We start from the raw sequence: 18,055 nt of genomic DNA on the forward strand, positions 1-18,055 counted from the left end.
TTCCATATTAAGAATAATCAATAAACTTTTGGTCTCCAGGCTTAAAGTGAGAAAACACAGCACTAAACTGGGTCCTAGATGACCACGTCTTCTCCCACAGGCACGGAGGCAACAGTTGGAATCTCCCTTCCTTAACCGCATGAACATCATTACTATCACATCCCCCCAGTAGAGACAGGTGTGGCTCCCCACATACTGTGTGATGGCGACAGTGGCATCCCCTTTCCTCAGTCCTTTCACAGCAGCGAACACCTCCAGATGTTCCTTCACTGTCAGGTTGGGCCACAGTGCGTTCTCCTGAGGACAGTACCCCAGGAACCCGACAGTGTCCCTTCCACTGCTGCTTTTCAAAGTCACCTATACAAAAAAGTTCATTCTCACAATCACACCAAAATTGTGTGTGTTTATATGTGCACCTGAGTGTATATTTCAGTGATGTCCTCCTCTTACACACATGGCTGCCAAGAATACCAAAGCAAATAAGTAATCACTTAGGTCTGAGGAAAAGATGATAAAAACTCAATAAATCAAAACTCAATGTGGAACATTGTTCCACATTGTTATGTCTCTCCATTATGGCTTAGACTTTATTACCAAGTCCATCTCTGTGGTTAAATTCAAGGTTGCTTATTTGGTTGTCCACTGTTTGACTCCATTCATTGACCCAAACATTCAAAGCATTAGATATTTGCTGAGGATCCTGACTCCCCAGTGTTAAAAGAGTTGTAATTATAGGATCTGTTTCACAAGTTTATTGTGAGGATTAAATAAGGCAATGGTTCTCAATTAGGGCAATCCTCCTCCCAGAGGACATTTCGTAATGTCTGGAGACATTTTTGGTTGTCACAGTTGGGATGCCAGTGGGTACCTAGTGAGTAGAGGCCAGGGATGCTGCTATATCTCCTACAATGCACAAGACAGTCCCTCACAATAAAAACGATCCAGTCCGAAATGTCACCAGTGCCGAGCTTGAGAAATCCTGAACTAAGGTAATAAACGAAAAGTTATAAGCACTAGTCTGGCACATAGGAACCAATGATAGCATTTATTATTATTATGAGCCGGATGCTGTGCTATATAATAATAACAACAAGCATTGTGTACCAATACTTACTATGTGCCAGAATATAAGCATTTTATGTTTTAGATTACTTCATCCTTAGAAAAACTCTATGTGACTTAGGTATTAGTTGTATCATCCTTGTTTTGCATATGAGAAAAGCGACATGTGCATAGATTTAGAAACTTGCAGAAGGTCACGGTAAACGTGGGAGTTGAAACCTGGATCTACCTTCAGAATCAAAGCCCTTGACCTTGATGCTATATGGTGTCTCTCCAATATAAAGTAGAGAACTAGTTAACCTGGCCTCATAGAACTTTTGATCTAGAGAGAGAAACAGAAAATGAACATGTAAACACATGAGTGAAAGAATTACAGCCCCTGCTTAATGCTTTCAAGGAAACAGATGAGCTAAAGAATAAAAGGGGGGTTCCGATTTAGCTACTAGTGTAGTCAGGGAAAGGCCTTTAGGGGAGGTAAATTTGAAGGTGATGAGAAGGAGATAACCAAGCACATGAAGAGTCAAGAAAGGATACTCTAACCACAGGAAAACAAAACCAAAGATCCTGCAGTGGGAAGACGACCGAAGGCAATGTGAGCAAGGGATGTGGTGTGAGATGCGGTTGACAGCCCACATCTTGCAGGGCCTTTTGTGGCCACGGTAGAGATTTGGGATCAATTCTAGTGAGGGGTTGTAAGCAGGGTAGGGACATGATCTCGTTTGCATTTTTTAAGGACTGCCCTGGTTGCTGTGTGAGGCAAGAGTGGAAATGGAAAGACAATTTAGCAAACCTTGGTAGCTATCAACACCACTGAGGAACCTCTCTCGATGAACACTCCTGCTGACCTTAACCTTCTCTCAAATGTCAATAGCATCTCCCCTTCAAAGTCGTGGTCCTTTGGACCTCAGTCCATCGTTTTACCCATCTTGGCCTAGACATATTGCCAAGTAGTATTCATATACGCTTCTAGTTTTTGCTTTGGAATTTAGGCAATTTTTAATTTTTTCTCTAACCTACGATCTCCATTTTCATAATAAATCCTGGATCTTTTACCCCTATCCCAGCATTACTGTTGTGCTTCAAGAACTTCAATGTATCTATAATGATACTCTCTGCTGCTCAATTTATCTACGGTTACTGGTCACCCTATTATATCAATTGGGCCAGAATATGTCTCAATAATTATAAGAGAATGTCTGTTGTATATACTCTTTGTAAAGACCTATGAACTTGTACTTGATAATGGACTTTTATTGTTCACAATCGCATAAAATATTTAATTACAGCATACCGGTAGAGAATAGTTACTAAATACAGACATGTGCCACAAAAAGACATTTGGTTCAACCACGGACCACATATAAGACAGTGGTCCCAAAAGATTAGTACCATACAGCCTAGGTGTGTAGCAGGCTGTACCATCTAGGTTTGTGTGAGTACACTCTATGGTGTTTGCACAAGGACAAAATCACCTAACGACACATTTCTCAAAATGTATCCCCGTCATTAAGTGACACATGACTGTATGAAGATTCATGTCTCTGCAACCACACAAGCAGGACTTGTCCTTCTTCTGACACTGGTTTCTGATGTGATGCTGGATAAGGCAATTCAATTCAACAAGTTCTTGAGATACACAAGTCAACAAAACAAAGATCTCTGACCACGAGGAATAAATACTTCCTTTAATGTCTCTATTTTTCATTCAGTAAAAGGCATAGTATAGATAATATGTAGCCCTTTTCAGCACCTATTTTTGGAATTAAAGAGAGAAATTTTAAATTAATCCTCTTCATTCAATGCATAAACCACATTGATTGATAGGACAGGATCATCTAAGTATTTTTAAGGTTGTCATCAATATTCATTGTAAAATGTCTGTTCTAGGCAGCATTAATGACCACATTTCTGTGTGTTTTACTGACCTGCCCTGCGGTTGGCTTTGTGTCTCCAGTGATCATCTTAATAGTTGTACTTTTACCAGCTCCATTGTGTCCTAACAGCCCTATAACTTCACCTGAAAGAAATAGGTATGCTCAGAATTATAACTTCAAATAATTACAACAAAAATCAAAAGAAAACACTAGTTGAAGACTCACTCTGTGTCAAGTTCTATGTCAAACTCACTATATACATTATTTCACTTATTCTTCACACACCTACACACAAACCTGAGTGCTATCACTAGCATCATTTTATAGGTGAGGAAACTGAGGCACAAAGAAGATAAATAACTTGCCCAAGGTCGTGCAGCCAATAAGAGGTTGAGCTGGAATTTGAAACAAGTTTTGATTCCAAAGACTGTTACACTTAACCAACTCTCCACAAAATGTGCTATTTGTGAGAATGAAGAATGCACCATTATGCCCCAGTGAGTTCTCTTCTGGGTGGTATTCCATGCTGTGAAATTATTTTTATCATTCAGAAAGCTATCCCATCCTCCTTAACAGCAAGATTGCCTCCCTTCTGGTGGCTGCTGTTGTTCTTTTTGTCTGTTTGTTTATTTTAACAGAACAAACCTAACTGTCTCCCTAAGCAAAGTACAAACGTTGTTATAATCGTAACTGAGGCTTTTAAGCAGGATGGATCAGCCTTAGCCTGCTGATGAGCTGGCTGCCTTTCGTGTTTATCAGTACAGGGCCCCAGGCTTGGATAGCATTATTCCCCTCAAAGGACCGCATCTTCAGAGGTGAAGATCGCTCTGCTAACAGAACTACTCTTTCCAACCTTTTTTAACACAGAAAGAGGCGTTTCTGGTGGCCACTTTTTTCTTCCCCTTGGCAAAGCAGTTTTTCTTTTTGCCTGCATATTCCTTCCGTAGACAGTTGGCAATGATGACCGGTTTCTGTAAAGACAAGTAAATAACAACGGGGCTTTATTCTCACCTTGAAATAAGTGAGTGCTCTGTACTGCTTATGACCAAATCTTCCCCTATACCAAATCACGAATCAAACCAATCCTTCCCCTAGAAACTGCCATTTTCAGGTGACCTCTCTCACTCTATATTCCTGCAGGGAAAGGACATGTGCACTGTATCATATGATTTGTATTTGCCCTTCCTCAGAAGATAGGAATAGAGACAGCCACCAAATCAACAGTACTGTTAAGACACATGCTCACACACACACACACATGCACACAAACAATATATGCCTCAGACAAAAGCTCTCTGAATTGCTTGCAGTAAGCTTTACTCAGTTTCTAAAACTCACGAAGTCTTACTTAGGTTTTGTAATGTTTAGCTTTACTTACCAAAACTATGATTCTGAAATATACATTAACAGGGGTGTGTGCGTGTGTGTGTGTGCGTGTGTCTGTATTTCCTTTGTTCTCTTATCTTTGTGGGCATTACCTATTTACTGAAGTGAAGCAATGAGCTGTATGTGTAAGGATGAAAGAACCTCAAAGTGTTTTTCAAAAATTAAGATTAGAAAGTTGCCCACTTTATCTGCCAGAGAAAATTATTTGACGAGGAGCGTTTTCAGTCTTTCTACCTCGTCAACGTCTGGGGCCGTCACAGCACTGGCTGTTCTCGTTCTTTCCATCTGAACATCTTCATCCTCTCCTTCGGGTTCTTCTGGATTTGGAAAAACATCACTGCTTCCTGGGGAAATTCTAAAATCAAAACAATGTGATAATAACAGGTTTCCAGTTGAAAAACTTGTAGCAAAAATAATGAATTTTCTCTATACTGTTATCAGTTATGTGAATAGATTAACTGTGAGCACAACATAATCCCCATTTTTCTCTACACCATCTGCCTTTCAAACAGCTTAGTTTTCATCAATGAGTCAAATGATGCTACTTTTAAAATCATCCTAGCTTTTTGCCTAAGTTTAACTCTCCTTGTCAGTCATGACTTCTTTTTTAAATAATAAAACAGTGCACACTCTCTGACAAAGGACTTTGGAGCAGACTTGCATGAGAAAGGAATCTAGAAACTGCAATTTTGACAGCTAATTTGGAATTCTGAATGCTTTCTGAGAACAATGGACCAGAACATTTGGAAGTAGAGATGTGTCCCAGAAAACCCAGGACATATAATCATCAGTAACTGAGCACTGTCATTCCTTGGGAATCTGTGTCAGAATCACTCTTTCCTGACTGATAGCAATCTAATTCTTCCCTTCCTTATCCCACCGCTGAATCCTGCTGATTCCTGTCTCTCCCTCATGTCATACGCAATTCCTGCTGTCAGCTGATTTCCTAAAACATGGCCGTCACCTTCTCACTCTCCTGCTCCACCACCTCCATTAGATTTGAGCTTGATTCATATTGTGTGAGTTAAGCCAGGTTTTCAGAACACACCTGTCTTTGTTTCCCACCCTGTAATCTGCAAAACCTTTCCTACTCCAAGACCCTCTAACATCTAGCTTCAGTTTAATTTTCCATTATATTCCGACACAAGCCTTCAAGTTTGTTCCAGCTGCCTTTTCAAATCTACAGGAAGGTGGTATTTATTTCAACTTTTGTTCTTTTGCTCAGACTGTTCTTCCTTCCTGGATTGGCTATACTTATCTAATTGCTTATCTATACTTACCTATTATTTTAAAGATTCTACCTCTGGTATGCAACTTTCTTCTAATATGTCGGTGAAATTATGGTCTGCCTTAATTTTTCAGTGTCTGGTGTATGCTACTATGGCTTCTCTAACTAGATTATAAGTTCATTAAAGTACCATGAATTATAATTTTGTATACTACACAGTCCCTTAAAAACAATCTTGTACAGTACTTTTTACTTAATTGAGGCATATTAAAATATCTTTACACAGTGAATATTAAAATAAAACAAGAAATTCTGTTTGAATTTTCTCAACCTGAACACAGGATCCTTTCTCATTGGTTTCTTCCTAAAGTTCATTTCCAGACATCGTAGAACAAAAATGAAAATAAAAAAATGAAGGTAAGGCTAGGGGAAAAAAAAGACAATCAAAATGAGCATCACCATAAAAACAACAATTTCAGTATTGGAATTGATTTAAGGAGTTTGATCATATATAAAGGTAGATTTGGTAGCATTTTCACAAGATTGAAAGACAATCTATTTAACAATATTCTATGAAACTCTCAGAGTCAGCTTCACTGCTCTCAGAGAAACCGTGACAGAAATAGTAGTGGTAAGTTGATGCTAGTGCTTTTCATGTTGTTTAGAGTTTGGGCTTCACACTCAGTGTCAGATGATCATGATAAAGATGGTGGTCCAGGTTTTAAAGCCTCTGTGTGTCTTTGTGTTGCTTCAGATGCCTAAAATGCCGAATTTTTACGTGCCAAAATTAAATTTTGAGTTTAATGCAAAACATACAAATGTGTCCCCTCGTGCAAGAACATTTAAATGGAAATGTCTTCTTACTATTAGCAATGCCAGAAATACAATTTGCTGTTCTGAAGCTCCTAAATAATCCATAGAGTCGGGAGAAATCTGTAAAATGAGGAAAAAGTGCATTTAGATGAACCATCATCTATTCGTGAGTCTCATCTCACAAAAGACAAATTCACGTCTGTTAAATGACCTTGCCAGCATTCGATGCGATTCTCTTTGATGCATCAGGTCAAAGCCAATTTCTGACTGTGCAGTGTGTCTTCCTTGCTTCCAAGTTCACTCAGTGACTGTTAACCTGTGCTTGGTCACAGGCTCAGATGCTCTTATGTGTAACACTGTGGCTTAGCAGGATTTGCCTGCGAGGGGAATCCTGGGTGGTGCTGGCAGGACCCACCAAAGCCACGGGCAAGATTTGTCTTAAGACAACCCTCTCCCCTAACTTTACCTGCCTTTCTCTCTGCATCTGTGCTCCTTCCCTCTCTTCTTCCCCAAGAGTCCTGGGACCATTACATTGCTGTCCCTTGCTGCATCCACTCTTGAGAATAATCATGACAATCCCTCATGCTGAAAACAAAGCTCTCCACCTGGAGTTTCCCATGCATACACATAAGTGCACGGTTTTCATTAGATTTACAATACGTTCTGAAACATCCTCCAACTCTTTAGTGAATAAAGAGTAAAGGGCCAAGTTTGTTTCTTGAACTATATTTTCCAAGGCTTTTTTTCTGAGCAACTTTAAGCTGATGTAGTAAATCTCTAACTATCATAGCCATCCACCATCTAAACGAGATGATTTTGTTTTTCACATTGGATGATTTGCCAGGACCTGACATCATTGCAAATGATATTGTTCTCCTAAGAGCTTCTGTCACCTGCTTCCAATAACTGTACCGCATCCAAGATCACTTTCAGGCCCCTGATCTTTGTCCTTTCTGCCACCACATCTTATTTTTTCAGCTTCCTTCTCTAGTATGATTATTCCATAATTTGGAGTTTGTGAACCTCCCATCCACCAACCCCACCACCTTTTCACTGTCCGTAAGCCTCATTTCCTTCATTTCTTCATCCCCTAGCTTAGAATCCATGGTCCGTTGTTATAATCCCTCCTTATACAGAACCCTTGCTCCCTTATCATTTTCTTTGTCAGACTCGTCTTGCAAAACACTAAACCCTGAGTGAACCCAACTCTCCACCTGCCCTGAACTGCCTCTGAGAAGCTAATTAGGGTAATAAAACACTCGACTTTGCTGACTTCACTTGTAAGTAGGTGAGGGGTCCTTTAGCACTGCCTGTCAATTCCACTGACCTACTCTCTGAAATAATTGTTCACATCTTTTCCTCTATCCTCCAAATCCCAACACCCCTCTCCACCTTACTTTCAGTTGATAACGTCACCTCTTTCCCTAAAACAGTAGAATCAGTCAGAAAAGAATCACGGCATCTTTCTACCATCAAAACTACTAAACCATCTGCCTCTGTATTCATATACTCTGGCTACGATCTTGATAAATAGACAGAATGTTCCTGCTTTTAAGGAAGGCAACCTCTCTGCTTGTGCCCTCTATGCCATTTTTTCTCAGCTATTCAAGGATTTGGCTTCTTAGGTATTCCATACGTCTCTTTTCATCAGAAATTTCTCTCGTATCAGCCTAGTATTGCCCTTCTTAAACAAAAACCTATTCTCCTCATTCATTTACTCTTCCATTTCTCTGGTAACGTTTTTAGCAAAATTTCTAGAAATTTGTGTCTCTAGCCACTGCACTACATCCTCACCTCACATTCTCTACTAAGCTGACTATTACTACGCTTTTGTCTTCATCCTTTCATTGAAATCTGTCTTGCTGATATCACCAATGACTTCCATGTAGTCAAATCCAATGGTCTCTTCTCAGTTGTCATCTTTCTAGACCTCTCATTTGATGGGTGAATCATTCTCTCCTTTTTGAAACATTCTTCACTGCGGTCTGGCCCACATCCTCATATACTGATACTTTAAGTGTTTGAGGAGAGTTTCTGAGAAGAGATCCTGGCACACAACAGTCCCCTATTCTTTATCCTACCTCACAGGCTCCTTCTCAAGCTGATTTGCTGACTCTTCCTCTTCTTAGTCTTTAAATTTTGGAATTCAAGGCCAAATCCTTGGCCCTCTTTTCATTCTATCTGTACTTATTCTGTAGGTTATATTGTCTAGTCCTGTGGCTTTAAATATCATTTATATACTGATGAATCACAGGAATTTAACTTTAGTCCCAAACTCCACATAAGCCGACACGCTGAATTTCAGAATCACATATCCAACTGGCTACTTGACATTTCCCATTGCATGTCTATTAGGAAACTTAAACCTAACATGTCCAAAATTAACAGAAAAAGGGCATCTCGTCAGCCTCCCAGCAAGGTCATTTATTCCCAGGAGTGATGCTTATCATGAGAACTGTAAAATTCTAGTACTGTGGAGTTGCCTTTGACCTTCATAAAGCAAGGCAGGGCTTCCTATCGAATGAGAACATGACTCTTGCCTGTAGTAAGAGAATTGGCTTTCCGAAGACAGAGACTTTAACCTTTGTGCAGCTAAGGACTCTACCTACATTTTTACAATACTTAAGGCTTTCTCCACCGGCCACACATCTCATGACCCTAGGACAGGAGTGAATTTACTTACCTCAGAAAAAATGAATAGAGAGCCAATCATTGTGAAGGGTGGTATTAATATGGTGCAGAGAAATAGCCCTAGAAATCCGTATTCATTTAGATCAGTAGCAACTATCGAGAAGACAGTGATCTAAAACAAAAGCACAGCACAGTTTCACTAGTGTCACAATCCAAATTTTAGGATGTTTTCCAAGAGGGTGGCAATTCATCTTATAAATGCTCTCACTTTCAACTTCTATCTCACCCCACTGCAAGACAGTACTGCTGTCATGTTTTGTCCTTTGCAACACTGTGTCACAATTCTGTATTGGATTGACTATGAAATTTTTAAGGCACAACAGGGCTTCTCAAACTCAGTGTGCATACAAATCAGCTAGAGTTCTTGCTGAAATTCAGATTCTGACAAAGGGGCCATTTATTACACATTATTCTGCATTTTTCTCTTTTTCATTTCACAATAGGCCATAGACATCTTTTTAGGTTTAGGCATACCAGCTGCTCATTTTCATAGCTCTATAGTATTTCTTTGAGTGGATATGCAAGAATTCAACAATTTTGCCTTCATAAAATGTGTTGTTTCAATTTCTCTGCTCCTGAAAATGATGCTCTACATAAATCCTTATATATTGACACTTTTATTCTTTAAAGAGAGATTCTGAGAACTGTAATTGCAGGCTAAAATTTATGTGCATTGAAATTTTCAACAGTTATTAACAGATTATTTTTCAAAATGATTATGACAGTCTATTCTCCTACAAACCAGGAATTAGAGTGCACATTATGCCACCTCGCTGACACAGGATGCTAATTAATTATTGAGGGTGTCCTTGTTTTACTCCTGGTATTAGGTGATTAACTGTATAGTTTTACCATGTACTAAGATATTCGCCATTGGTTTTGGTAATTTGTCCTTCTTGTGTTTATATTTTCTTTTCACTGGGTGTTTTTTTAGGAATTGTATGGTGTTTTCTTAGCTCATGCAGTTTTCCTCCTTTAGTGTGATAGCTGCTAATACTGAACCATCATTGCATTCTGGAATAAATCATACTTGATTATTTTTTATTATTATTCTTTTAATTTACTTCTAGGTTTGCTGTTACATCGTTTTATTTAGAGAGCTGTCCTTGACTTTTCCAAGTGAATTTATCAATGATTTTCTTTTTTACTCTGTCTTCTTCAGGATTTTTTATTAAAGTTAAGCTTGCTTTGTAAAAGAACTATTAAACTTTGTGGATTTTGCTATGTAAATGTCATAACCATGATTCCCAAAGTTATGTAATCTTCATGCGTTTTTAACAGAATTCAGCGGTCCCTACCGGTGCTTTGCAGCAATTTTTATTTTCTTGAATTCTTTATTTTGACTTATTTCTTGGTTGGATTAATTTCATCCTTAATCAGCTCATCTTTTTTTTTTCCAGCTTTAAAAAGAAGCTGGATTGAGATATAATTGACATATAACATTGTGTAAGTTTACGGTGTACACATGATGATTTGATACATGTATATATTGTGAAATGATTACCAAAATAAAGTTAGTTAATAACACATCCTTCGCCTCACATAATTACCATTTTTGTTGTTGTTATAGTGAGAATATTTAAGAGCTACTCTTTTAGCAACTTCAAGTATATAACACAGTGTTGTTAACTATAGTCATCATGCTGTATATTAGATTCCCCAGAACTTATTTATCTAATAAGTGGAAATTCGTACCCTGTGGCCAACATCTCCACATTTCTCCCACCCCCCAGCCCCTGATAACCAGCATTCTACTTTCTCTTTCTATGAGTTCAGCTTTTTTAGATTCCACATATAAGTGAAATCTTACAGTATTTGTCTTTTTCTGTTTAACTTATTTCACTTAGCCTTATTCCCTCAAGGAGAATCCATGAAGGAAACTCCAATCTTCACAAATGGCAGGATTTCCTCTTTTTAAGGCTGAATAATATTCCATTGTATATATACACCACATCTTCTTTATCTATTCGTTGTCAATGGACAATTAGGTTGTTTCCATGTCTTGGCTATTGTGAATAATGCTGCAACGAACATGGGGTGCAGATATTTCTATGAGATAGTGATTTCATTTCCTTCAGATAAATACTCAGAGATGGGGTTGCCGGATCGTAAGGTAGTTCTATTTCTAAATTTTTGAGGAACCTCCATACTGTTTTCCATGGTGACTTACCAATTTACATTCCCACCAACAGGGTATAAGGTTTCCCTTTTCTCCACATCCTTGCCAACATTTGTTATCTCTTGTCTTTTTGAAGACACCCCTTCTAACAGTGTGAGGTGATATCTCATTGTGGTTTCGGTTTGCATTTCCCTGATGATTAGCAATGTTAATGCACTTTTTCATGTACCTGTTGGCCATTTCGGTGTCTTCTTTGGAATAAATGTCTATTCAGGTCCTTTATCCATTTCTTAATTGGATTGTTTCCTTTTTTTTTTGCTATTGAGTTGTGTGAGTTCTCTCTAGTCTTTGGATATTAGGATGGTTTCTTTGGCTGTACAGAAGCTTTTTACGTTGCCCCCTTGTTGGTTTTGCTTTTGTTGCTCGTGCTTTTGGTGTCATTTCCAAAAAATTGTTGCCAAGACAAATATCAGGAAGCTTTGTTTCCTATGTTTTCTTCAAGGAGTTTTTTGGTTTCAAGTCTTACATATGTGCACCAAAAGACAGACAAGAAAACTCATGGCAGCATTATTCATAACAGTCCAAAACAGGAAGCCAATTTAATGTCTGTCAACAATAGAACAGACAAATAATAGCACATTCATCAATAGAATACTACAGAAATGGAAAGGAATGAACTACTCTGTAGTAATTAGATACAACATCAGGGATGACTGAAAACATACTGCTGACTAAGAGCAGATAGAGAATAATACCTTCTACATGATTCCATGTTTATTCAGTTCAGAAACTGGCTAGACTAATCTATGGTGTACTTTTCTGTATGTCAGTTATACTTTTTAACAAAAATTTATTTTAAAAGATCATTTTGGTTTTTATGTGGAAATAGTTTATAGGAGCCAGGACTAGAAAGAAGGATACAAGTTACAGACCTGCTGGAATATTCCAGTTGAGAGATGATGGAAGCTTAGACAATGGCTATGGCAGTGAAGTTGGGACATACCAAACAGTCTTGGGAAATGTTAAGAGTCTAAAGGGCATGCAAATGGATTGAATGTGAAGAGAAACAAAGAGAGAGGAATTAAAGATAATTCTAGATCTTTGGTATAAGCAATTAGCTGGGTAGATTGTGCTGCAATAATGTGATGTATTAAGATATGAAGAATAGATTGCAGAAAGGATTCTATTTCAGATATGTGATCATTGTGGTGCTTTTTAAATATTCAAGTGAAATTGCAAGTGAACTGGTAGAGGCAGTAGTCTCTAGCTCAGGGGAGAGGTTAGACCTGGAGACATATTTGGGTTCATAGTTTATGAATGGTAGATATCCACACATACAGTACTTTATATATGTTTATGATTATCTTAGAGTAATTAGAATTCCAAGAGAGCAATATTAATTTTCCATTCTGCTTAGAACAAAGATTAAAATATGTCCTTAAAATTATCTTTAAAATGGTTTAAGAATAATATGCACTGTCTGCATACTTACAATTAAGAAGAAAAATGACCAAATGCCACTGTTTTTTCTCCCATTGCGAAAAATGAATGAAATCACATATGTCAAGAAAACAAGAGATGAAACATATCCAATACTACACAGGATCTGAAAATAAAAATATTAAAGTTGGATAAGGTAAATGTTATCTAGGAAAGTATTCATACTTAAACCACAGCTTTCTAAACTAAGCTATCGCAAAGGTAATGTGAGGTTCTTTGGCTTAAGGTTAATAACGTTACTGCATTCATGAAAAATAGTCTAATAAAACCATCTCATAATTTTTGTCACTTACCTGAACTAACAGGTTTTGAATTATAAATATAATCTCATCTGGGCTAAAAATGTAATCCGTTATTTGCATTAGAAGGAGGATCAAGAAGTTCAGAGGAATATCTACCAGCGCCTGCCCAAACCAGTAAGCAGAAGGATGGAGCCCTGAAATCCGCAGCTGGGAGTGAGTTTTTTTCTGGTAAAGAAATAGAAGAATCATCAAAGGTTCTAAACAGTTGTGACTTGAGAAATTGCAAATATGTGGTCACAAAAGCATTCATTTTCTCTATGTCCCTTTTATATATTATGCTGATTTAGTAAATGACATCGTCACTTGCCTGCCACACTCTCACTTCAGGGGCATTAATAACACTGCAAACCACACAGCGACTTCATTGTCTAAAGGGAAAATGCACTAACGTGACCAGCTCACTTTCCATCACAGAATGACTGGGGGTTGCCTCAATGAGAAGATACCTGTTCTTTTCTTTCCAAAGCTACTCTTCCCTTTGACACTATAAAGACTTGCAAATTGTACAAAGATTCAAGAGATGTAGGTTTACAGTTTCTTGTAAGATTCTTAAATTTTATGCTGAACGTAAACAGTGCATTTATAATTGGCATCTTATTTTGGGTCTAAGAAACGATCATCTAACGAGTCAATTACATTAAAAACTCTTTAGGGTGGCATAAGCAGACTTCCGTTAAAATGTGATACATCGTCTTGAACTAAACCATATATTTCATGATTATATGTTAAAACTAGTGTGTGGATTTTGACATTGTGACTCATTATAAGCCCTGTTGTTGCACTGGGTGTCTTAACACAAGGTCTTAAACTATAACTTGGACTTTTCTAAAAGTAAAGCACAAAAGCAATTAAAATTTTCAATCTAAAATGAAGAGATTCAGGGCCGGCCTGGTGGCATAGTGGTTAATTTCGTGTGCTCTGCTCCTGGCAACCTGGGGTTCACAGGTTGGGATCCCGGGCACGGACCCACACACCACTCATCAAGCCATTCTGTGGCAGGCGTCCTACATATAAAGTAGAGGAAGATGGGCACAGGTGTTAGCCCAGGGCCAATCTTCCTCGGCACAAAAGAGGAGGATTGGCAACAGGTGTTAGCTCACGGCTAATCTTCCTCACAAAAAAATAAATAAAATAAAATAAAGAGATTCATTAGGGGAAAAGTTGGAATGCCGATAAATATTCTGGAAAGGAGAGTGCATCTGGAAGGAAGCAGAAAAGAGAATGCTTGTGAGGATGCATTAGAGGACTTGACATTCCCTATTCATTAATTTGTTCAGTATATATTTACCAAGCTTATACCGTGTGCCTGGCTTTGTGTTGGTCCTGGGGCTCTTGTGGGGTTTAAGTTGCAGAAGGGAAGAGAGATAAAGGCGAAAAGTAAATAAGCATAGCAATAGCTACATAATTAAAATTGTTAAAATTAAAAATTAAAGAAGTAAAATTAGAAGTATTAAGAGGGTTCAGGGTCATATAAGAGCCTTTAGAAGGGAGATGAATTATAATTAGGGGGTCGGGTCAGGGAGGGTTTCCTTGTGAAGGGTTTGAGTTAGGGTCTCAGCAATGAGTAGGAGTTATCCAGGCGACAGATAGGGAGCATTGCAGGCAGAGAGAACGGGAGGGAAGACCCTGCAGTGGGTAGAGTTGATATTTTTGGGAAACTGGAAAGAAGCCAGTGTGGCTGGACATAGTTATTAAGGTGATAGTGGCATCAGATAAAAGTGGAGAGAGACACCCAGGTCCAGATCACACATGCTTTTCAGGCTGTGGCAAGGATTTCATTCTTGCTCCTTAATCTGATGAGAAACCACTGAAGGGATTAGGCAGGTAATTTACATGGTTAGATCTGTGTTTTTAAGATATTGCTCTGTCACACTGTGTGGAAAATGGATAAGGAGAAGACTAATGTGGATCCATGACGAGCAGTTAGGGAGGTTGTTGTGCTCATCCGAGAAAGAGATGATAGAGGCTCTGACTAGCATGTCGTAGGAGAGATGGAGGAATGTGGAAAGCTTCCAGATATATTTCAGAAGTAAATTCTATGACTTCACCACTAACCGGCTATGGAGGTGAGGGAGAGAGGGGTATCACTGTCATGGGGTTGCCAGTTAAATTTGAATTTTAGATACATACCAATTTTTTTAGTATAAGTATGTCCCAGTCGGTATTTGGGACATACTTATACCAAAAAAATACATTACTGTTTATTTGATATTGAAGTTTAACTTGGTATCTGTAATTTTATTTGCTTACTCTGACAACCATTACAGAAATAGCTCCTAGGTTTTAGTCAAGAGTAAAAGAATGAAAGGTAATCCATTATGTATAGAGATAAGCAACAATGGAGTAGGTAAAATTTAGAGAAAAATATTTCCGCTCTGATGCTGCTTATTCCTACTGGGGAGGAGATTATTAACAAAAAAAAATGAGAAAAGATTCAGATAGCAATAAGCACTATGCATAGATTTTTAAAATGAGCTCATGTGGCAGTGATGGGGAATCTATTTTAGAATGGGCAGGCAGGGAAGGAGTCTCTGTTTAAATGATATTTGTGCTGAGATTTGAATGACAAGAAGAAGCGAGCAGTGCCAAGAACAGGAGGAAGAACATTCCACAGAAGCAGCGGCCAATGCAAAGGCGCAGAGATGGCAATGATATTGGCATGCTTGAGAAACAGAAAGAAATGTGGGGTGGGTAGGGGAGGAGACTGCAATAAGAGAAGATTGAGAGATAGGAGACAGATCATGCAGGACTCTGCCAGACAAAGTAAGGAATTAGGATTTGTCTAGATGCAAAAAGATGTTACTAGAGGTTGTTACTGGAGGCAAGGTAACAATTAAAACTTTTGAAAGCTTGCTGTGGCTGTGTATGTGGAATTAATTGCAAAGAAGGAGACTGATGAGTAGCTATTGCAGTGGTTCAGGCAAGGAATGAAAATGACTTAGACCAGGACCAAAATAGTAGAGATGGAAAGAAGTGGATGGATTTGATACATTCAAGGTAGAGTTTAAAGGAATTGCTGACGGATGAGACAAGGGAGGTAAAAGAAGGAGAGAAGCAAAGATAACTCCAAAAGTTTGTGATAGAGCAACTGTAGATTGTAGCACCATTTACTGAGATGGGTAAGTTGGGAGATGAGTGGATCTAGCCAGGAAAATCATAAGTTTCCTTTTGCCCATATTTGAAATGTACATTAGGCATCAGTGTAGAGATATCAAGTAGGCTGTTGTACATATGGAAGTCGAGAATTCTGGAAATAGGGGCAAAGGGGCTCCAGGACTAAATCCCGGACATTTGGACATAAAGCACTGACATTTACAGGAAACTTACTGTATGCCAGATATTGTTCTAAGTAATTAATAGATATTATTTCACCACATCCTCACAGGAATCTATTTCAAATAGATGTAATTATTATTCCCTACTTACAGGTGATAAAAGTGAGACACAGAGTGATTAAGCAATTTCTAGATGTTCATACCGTTTGACAATGGAAGAGTCAAGATTTGAATGAAGCAGATTGACTCCAAAAAAAAGAATGAGAAAGCGTGACAAGAGCAGTAAAAGAAAGTGGTGAATGTATGGTCTCATACAAGTGAAGGAAGAATTATATTTGTGTTTCTCATGTGAGAAATTGCTAAATATAGGGACAGTTTAAGAGCTGAATACATGAAAATTAATTCAAACCCATCAACAACATCTGAATTCTCACAGGGCTCAACAGCACAAAGGGAGCATCAGATGACAGTGCTAAGGACATGGAGACACAAGAAAGGGCCTTTCCATGGAACAGAAGTACCATGGAAAGGCGGAAGGACTCTGTTATAGGCTTCTTGAATTTTTATAAAAGAATTGCAAAAATGAAGCTTTAAAGGAACAGTCTTTTCAACAAAAAGCCAAAGTGCTGTGGCGAGTTGGTTAGGGCTGTTTAACTGAGTAACATAACCACCATCTGGAAAGTGGAAACCACCACTGAGAGAAGGGATGTGACTACATCAGTGAGTGTCTGGAAATAAAACTCTAAGGGGTATACTGGATAAAACTGCCATTCCTTGTTAGCTGATGATATCTCCTAAGCTGTCGTTCTTGAGGTCTCACATTTGTTTAAGAAAAATAGCATTTCTTCATATTTGTCAACCTTTTATTAAAATGCTTGATTGTTCATTGTGTCAAGCACATAAATTAGGTGCACCACCTACATATAAGTTTATGGTCATAAGATGGGGACAGGTTCTCTGGATATGAAGAATATGTAAAGGCTTTGTCAACTCTTCTTACTTTATAGTCACCGATGCTGCTCATTGCAATAAAAGGAGTAAAACAAGCGGCCGCGAGTATCCAGAAGAAGGCATCACTCAGGAACTCATACTCATAAGACATGTGCTCCTGAAATTACACAAAACGTGTGAGCTGATGGCAGGTGAGCATATGATTCACTTGTACTTTCCTAACTAAATCATTCAAATAAATGAATCAGTCTCACCACTCAAAGCACTTCCCAAGGTCCCGTTTGCAACTTCTTACCCACATTCGTTTTCAATCATGTGTTGCAGCAACTTGGACATTTTGAACAGGTGTCTTGATTTACTTGTGAAGGAGCAAGCTCCACCATGTTGTATGAATTGGCTAAGGTCCCACAGTTAATAACTTGTGAGGTTGTAACCATCATAGACCAATTGGTACTGGACCTATTGTATCTTATTGTATCAATAACAAAGTATCAAAGTTATTTTGCAGGGGCAATGAGCAAAAACTGCAAGTCATGTAGCTGGAGCATGCTCAGAAGACAGAAACCTTGTTCTCAGATGACCTCAAGCCACCTGGGAACCAAAAGTTCCCTAACTACGGAACTCAACGTGAACAGAAAGTGGTGCAGGGAACTTAATAACAAACAAGGGTTCCCTTGACTTGCAGCACACTGGACTTATAAGACTGTTACACTCCCACCCTCCAATCAGACCCCACCAAGCTAGTGTTTTACATAATGACTCCCACTCCCAACTCCTTAAAATCTGTCCCTGCTTCAGCTCGGGGAGACAGATTTGAGCCTTGCCTCCTGTCTCCTTGATTCAGTTGACCTTGC

General features: G+C 38.5%; 1 protein-coding gene across 1 annotated transcript in view; it reads right to left on the minus strand.

The window, feature by feature from the left end:
• ABCA9 (ATP binding cassette subfamily A member 9) overlaps positions 1 to 18,055 on the minus strand; it is a 56,166-nt gene that overhangs the window by 8,297 nt on the left and 29,814 nt on the right. Inside the window, exons 22-31 of the mRNA XM_058561445.1 lie at positions 17,251 to 17,358; positions 12,967 to 13,140; positions 12,666 to 12,779; positions 9,047 to 9,166; positions 6,415 to 6,483; positions 5,882 to 5,973; positions 4,557 to 4,677; positions 3,790 to 3,907; positions 2,988 to 3,079; positions 197 to 357 (exon numbers count right to left, since the gene is read on the minus strand). Coding sequence (XP_058417428.1) covers positions 197 to 357; positions 2,988 to 3,079; positions 3,790 to 3,907; positions 4,557 to 4,677; positions 5,882 to 5,973; positions 6,415 to 6,483; positions 9,047 to 9,166; positions 12,666 to 12,779; positions 12,967 to 13,140; positions 17,251 to 17,358 — 1,169 coding nt within the window. The remainder of the gene's footprint in view (positions 1 to 196; positions 358 to 2,987; positions 3,080 to 3,789; positions 3,908 to 4,556; positions 4,678 to 5,881; positions 5,974 to 6,414; positions 6,484 to 9,046; positions 9,167 to 12,665; positions 12,780 to 12,966; positions 13,141 to 17,250; positions 17,359 to 18,055) is intronic.

This window comes from Diceros bicornis, chromosome 18, assembly GCF_020826845.1.
Source record: "Diceros bicornis minor isolate mBicDic1 chromosome 18, mDicBic1.mat.cur, whole genome shotgun sequence".
NCBI lineage: Eukaryota > Metazoa > Chordata > Mammalia > Perissodactyla > Rhinocerotidae > Diceros > Diceros bicornis.